General features: G+C 32.3%; 1 protein-coding gene across 1 annotated transcript; it reads left to right on the forward strand.

Annotated features, from left to right (window-relative positions):
- Positions 1–1,587: 1,587 nt before the first annotated feature.
- LOC148626461 (uncharacterized) lies at positions 1,588–5,994 on the forward strand. Its single transcript, XM_088571229.1, has 3 exons — positions 1,588–1,713; positions 2,229–2,307; positions 3,270–5,994. The coding sequence occupies exons 2-3, from the start codon at positions 2,232–2,234 to the stop codon at positions 4,763–4,765; spliced, it is 1,572 nt and encodes a 523-aa protein (XP_088427355.1). The 5' UTR covers positions 1,588–1,713; positions 2,229–2,231; the 3' UTR covers positions 4,766–5,994.

Here is a 5,994-nt window from a genome sequence, read left to right on the forward strand (position 1 = left end):
TTTTTTTAAATCTCATAATAACTGGTTGTTCATCACTTTGGAAAGTATAATTATAAAAATATAAGAAATATAAGACTTTAATTTTAGTTAAAAAATGTAAAAAATGGTTTATTCCCATTTGTCCCACATTTGAAAAAAACTATATTCCCAGTTGTCCAACATTCTTATAACAACAAATAATTAATTAGTGTTTTGACAAAGTTATAGTCTTTTTCTAGTATGATTGGAATTAAAAAAAAATAATAATAATGAAAATAACAAACAAATATTCCAATTACGCTGTTTTGACTTCATATAAAAAAAAGAGTTCATGCAATATCTCTTAACCTCGATATAAAAACCGTGAAAATTTTGTAAAAAAAACTTCCAAATGAAATATGACTTCTCAAATATCGTTGTATCTTTTTGTTTTATTGCCATTAAGTGTTTCCTAAAAGAATAAAACACACGCTCCAGTAACACTAACAACAACGGACGCGAGACATAAAACAAAATTCGTGTACAAGTCTATGCAAGAACTGGGCATGACATTTCCATTATGTTTTAATATGTAATGCGTAATAATTTAATTTGATTTGTAACAAGCTTTATGGTTGGTTAAATTCTCTTTGAGAAATGCAGGGTATTGTGTATAACTTGGTTTGATTCTGTAACGTCATTAACGTCGACTGGTCGGCAATCCGCGAATAAAATAATCCATAATAAATGGTGTTTTGAAAACGAATCCCTTCTGACTATTCTGAGTGGAATCCATTATAAAATTAAAAGTTATAAGGAATGTTCTTAATTTACACTTTACATAAGCTTCTTAGCTGTTAATTTTTGGCGCCGACCAGTTTATTTCGTATAAAAAATTTAAATCATTTCTAAAATGAAACTTCATATCTGAAGTTTGACCTTACAGACAATATTTGACTCGTTTAGTACCACGAATTTACTGGAAACTAGTTCTGTACTAAAGGATTTTGGAAACAGGTTTTGAAAACTTTGAAAATACTTATGCATATTCTCTCTGGCCACTTTTGGATTCACGAGGCCTTTCAATATTCCTCGCTATATCAACCTATCACTGCTACTCGATCAACTTCTTCCGCTTGAATTTTACATGAACCAACACTTAATATGATGAAATATGCAATTATTTATTCCAACCTATCTGGTCTAAGGAGATAATTCACAGAGAAAGTCTAATAGTTTCTATTATATTTCTCCCTTAATTTCGAATTTATATCAAAGTATCAAAACTCAAAATATGTAGGCTTTCCAACCATGTACCACATTATGCATGATTCTTAGCTGGAGAGTGCACGGGACTGCACCTGAACCATGTCAATGGTCATGCTAATTTTATACAGCAGTTCCGGGTTTGTCATTGATCGATATAGGTACGAACCCAAAAGACATGCAGAATGTAATATCATCAAAGATGAACAATAAACACGTGTGTAAACGATACGTGACTGTTTCATGTTCTTGTCAAATGTTGTAAACACCTACATCGTTCTTGAAACAAACCGCAAATCCATGTTGATGAATTATAAACAGTAGGGAAAAAAGAGGGTCATTTTGTGTCACTTTTGATTGGTTTTACAAATGATTTCATCTGTCAAATATGTCATAATACTTATACTTAATATGGTTTTCAAACCCAACCATTGTCACAGCAGCAGATTCGGATAATTGTTTCTGGTTGCCTGGATTTGTTGACGGAAGGTTAGTAATATCAAACTATATGTAATAGAAAGTCCCATTTCTAAGTTTGCTCAGATTTGATCCTAATGGTTTATATAAAGCTTCACTCGAATTGCTTTTTTTTTCAGGCATAATTACTTAGATAAATACTTAAACTACTATAATGCTGTTTGTTATTTCGCGCCCAGTTTTGTGGGTCAATGTTCGTTAAAATAAGAAACCATGAACATAAATTACATCCTATCAAAATATTATACGTCTAGGCTGTGAGAACCTTTCCTGCAAATGTATGACACCGACCATTTTATACCGAGGGGAAGGGGGGGGCTTGGATTATTAAAAAAAATAATAAAATTAGAGCAAAATAAATTTACTCAGCCATGGACAGAAAAAGAAAATTATGATTTAATATTTACCCCACTACTTACCAATGTAGGTTTTCAAAAAAAAAAAAAAAATAATAATAATAATAATACCCGACATAAAATCAAAGCCTTTGGTTTCGGACGTTATTGCAATCTTTTTTTCACTTGCAGAAAATGGTTGCGTTTAAAAACATCGAATACCTTGGCATACCTTTCCGTGTTATGTTACTGGTTTTCACTCGAACAGCAGGTAAGCCATGAATAGGTACAGATATCAATAGCATGGTCCACAAGTTCTTTGGACAAGATTTTTATCACTAAAAATATCATTGAATATTTGGGCTGTTATGTATGTTCTCTGACATGTTCGTCTGATTTTTAATTAGTTCAGTGCTATGTCCAGATCTTTGTCGATCTGCTTCTCTAACGTTAGAAACCAAGGTGGTATTGTCAGCCGAAGGTTTACACGACACGATGTTTAATACAACCCTCTTTTAACTGACATCATTTACATTGTACAATTTTTTGTTTGGTATGTTTTTGGATCAATTTACTTTTTGGGAGGAAAGTCATTTTTGGTTTTTTAATGTAATAATTTTGTAATATGTTGACCGCCCGGAAAATTTCAGTCCCCGTTTTTATTATATGTCCTATTTCTCATGATTTTCGATGTTATTTAAGAATTGGCAATGATAAAAATTTTGTCTATTGAAAAACAACATATTTGAAATTTACCATGTACATATTGTTCATTGCGCGAAGTGCAATAAACAAAATATGCACATGGAAAATTTATGTTCTTTTTCAATAGACAAAATTTTTGTCATAGCCAATTTTTCATAAATTAATTTTAAAACATATATGTATCTTTAAACATGAGAAAAGTAGCTCTGAATTTAACTGAATATTTTCTTTATCCATTGAGATATAACAAAATTATTTTAACCAATCTGATTACAGTATTTATCTCAAATAGATTTATAACTGAATATTCTTTTCTTACGCTTACAACATTAAGATGATAGCAAATATCAAGTATGAAGTGGATAGATTTCATGGTGAAAGGATGCATTTCGTTGTAAAAATATGCATTTGAATTATCGAAAATAAAAAAAAGCTGTAAGTTGGAAAAAGTAGACGGGAAAACAAACAAAATGGGGATAGAGAAAGTATTATTGTATTACTGAAAACTAGTATGTGTTTTTTAATCAGGGGCACAACAGACGAGAAATCCAATCCTATCAATCACTCTTCCGTGGGATAAACCTGGAGCAGTTTCTCTTGGAGTGGTAACCGTTCCATCTATGGCGAGGAAATCAGACATCATTGATGTTAATAATAAACCAGATTCAGCATCTCCAACATTGGAGCCAGGTAATGTAATGGCGCGAAACTCTGATGTCACCGTCGTTGAAGTTATCGACCAATCTAAAGTCAAAACATTGCAGGGAAATGTAGTCAATACTACTACAGGAAATAATGCAGATAATAATATTTTTGAATTATTGAAAATGGAACCTATTCAATCAACAAAAGCTAATGATAAAATAAACGTGAACGGAAACATCCAGAACAACCATTCAAAGAGTTCCGAATGGCAGAATGTAGATCGAAAAATCCAGAACGACCATGCAAAGAGTTCCAAATGGCAAAAAGTAGGTCGAAAAATCCACAACGATCATGCAAAGAGTTCCGAGTGGCAGAATGTAGATCAAGTTGTTGTGGCTTCTAATTTAGAAAACTTTGACAATTTGTTACATCAGGGACAGAATGTTCCGATACTTACATCTCAACTACCGAGTTCCAGCGACAATTTACCGGACGGTTCAAGAAATAGCGTACTAATACCTATGAAAACAGTTCCCAGAACCCCAATACCTGATCATCCACCGAGAATAGTTTCAAAATTACAAGAAATATTACGAATGTCGATTCCAAGATCACCGTTTACTCTGTCTCCCAATGAAAACACCTTTCATAATCTCATTAATCGTAACTTTTCTCAGAGTCATGCGAATGCTCATTCATCCAACTTTAACATGACGTGGGACGAAAACGGGCTCAAAACGCATTTGTCAAATAAAGAAATCTCACAAAAGAAAAGTGAAAATCACAGCTGGACGCAAGACGGCGATACAACCCTGCATTCTTCAGAGAAGTCGGAAAATTCGAACAAAAAGATTTCCACGCAAACCTTGCATAAACTATCAGATATTATTAAGATATCCAGTGGTAATATATCTACTGAGTTTGATACAGCAGAAACGGAAAGAAATATTTTATCTGATTCGCTGATAACTTCAGTTCGACAAAACTTAACAAAGCAGGAAACCAATTCTAGAAATATTTCAGTTAATAACAAAAATACAAATCCCACAGTTCATCAGGCAAATCTCATGTCTAATTCGGAGAAAATAGATGTTAATATAGCTCAGGTTACCATAAAGCCAATGCATGAAACGTTTTCCAGTTTTAGTACGGACAATTTTAGAGAAAACAGCAAGATCGATCTGAAACACGGACTAAGAAATAGTCAGCCACCAATTTTTACTGATAGAAATTTTAGAAATGATATTTTCAAAAACATCGTGCATTCTAACGTAGCATCAAAAAGTGATAATTCCAAAGGGTTAAACTTAAAGACAGGAATCGAATTCAAATGGGCATTTGGTTCGACACCAGTCCTAAATATCAATAACAAGAAATAACAAGTCTCTATATGCAAACAATGCAATACGTCTTTGAAAAGTGTTGGTAGGCAACGCTATGGTATCAATTTTGGCATAGTATGGTCACACTCAACACTAAACACATTTTCAACATCTTTTAAACATTAAATTTGCCCTCTATTCTATATCTAAATAAAATGTGGACCACGTTTACCTAGTTTGTGGTCGTAATTTTTATTTTATGTATACTCACTAAGCATAATGGAAGCAGATGACTGTAACATAAATTTTAGTATCATTACAAGAAGAATACTTTAAATTCAGATCTTTTATATTTAAGAATTAATCGACTAATAGTTCATGTACTTCTTAAAAGTATTTTCTAACGCGTATTTTAGCAGCATTTAAAATACATTAGGTTCAACAGTGGACAACCTTGTTGCATTCCCGCTTTTATTTATAAATGTAATACTGTTATGGCAATAGATTCAAACAATACAATGACATATTTATATCGGTGGTTAATTGTATTATTTGACACACCTCATATAAATCATTTGATACTTATCATATATTGAATTCATAAAACCATGACTAACTTTGGCAGTACATATTATTTATTCTATTGACAAATAACATTGAGATATCCACTGGACTATAAATTCATACTTGAGGTAAATAGATTTTGCGCTTAGGCGAATTACATGTAAGTATGCAAAGTATTGAAAAAAATTCATGACCGAAAATGAGTTCAAGATGTCTTGTCTGAGCTGACTTTTTGCTAGAAAAGTACAATAAATGCAATGCAAGATTGTATTTATACACAGTTTGTCTTGTTTAATCAATAGTACAGCTAAAACGGTTGATTGATGAGCCACAAACTATGAATAAAAGCAAAAAAGCCACATAACGTGATATTCGCTATGGATATTTTATGTACATGTGGGCGTTGAAAAGAAAAAAAAATGGATTATGTTGGTAAAGCGTGATTGCTGCAGGTACATGTAACAGACTTCGTCGGAGAGATGTATCATAATTTATCGTTCCAATGTAAATATGCGGTGCTTAAAAACAAATATGAAAATTATCGTCCACAAATGTTATGTTATTATATGGAACTAAATCTAAAACTGCTTTAATTAAAACTGAAACCACTTTGCAGTGCTGTGTAAAGTTGATGATCCAGGAGAACATGAAGTACATGTAGTATAGCATGGATAGAAAACGAAATGACTGTAAATGTTTCCTCATCATTTCTTCTCGATCTG

Source organism: Perna viridis, chromosome 2 (genome assembly GCF_037379345.1).
Source record: "Perna viridis isolate PV_CMFRI_1.1 ecotype Kerala chromosome 2, ASM3737934v1, whole genome shotgun sequence".
NCBI classification, from domain to species: domain Eukaryota; kingdom Metazoa; phylum Mollusca; class Bivalvia; order Mytilida; family Mytilidae; genus Perna; species Perna viridis.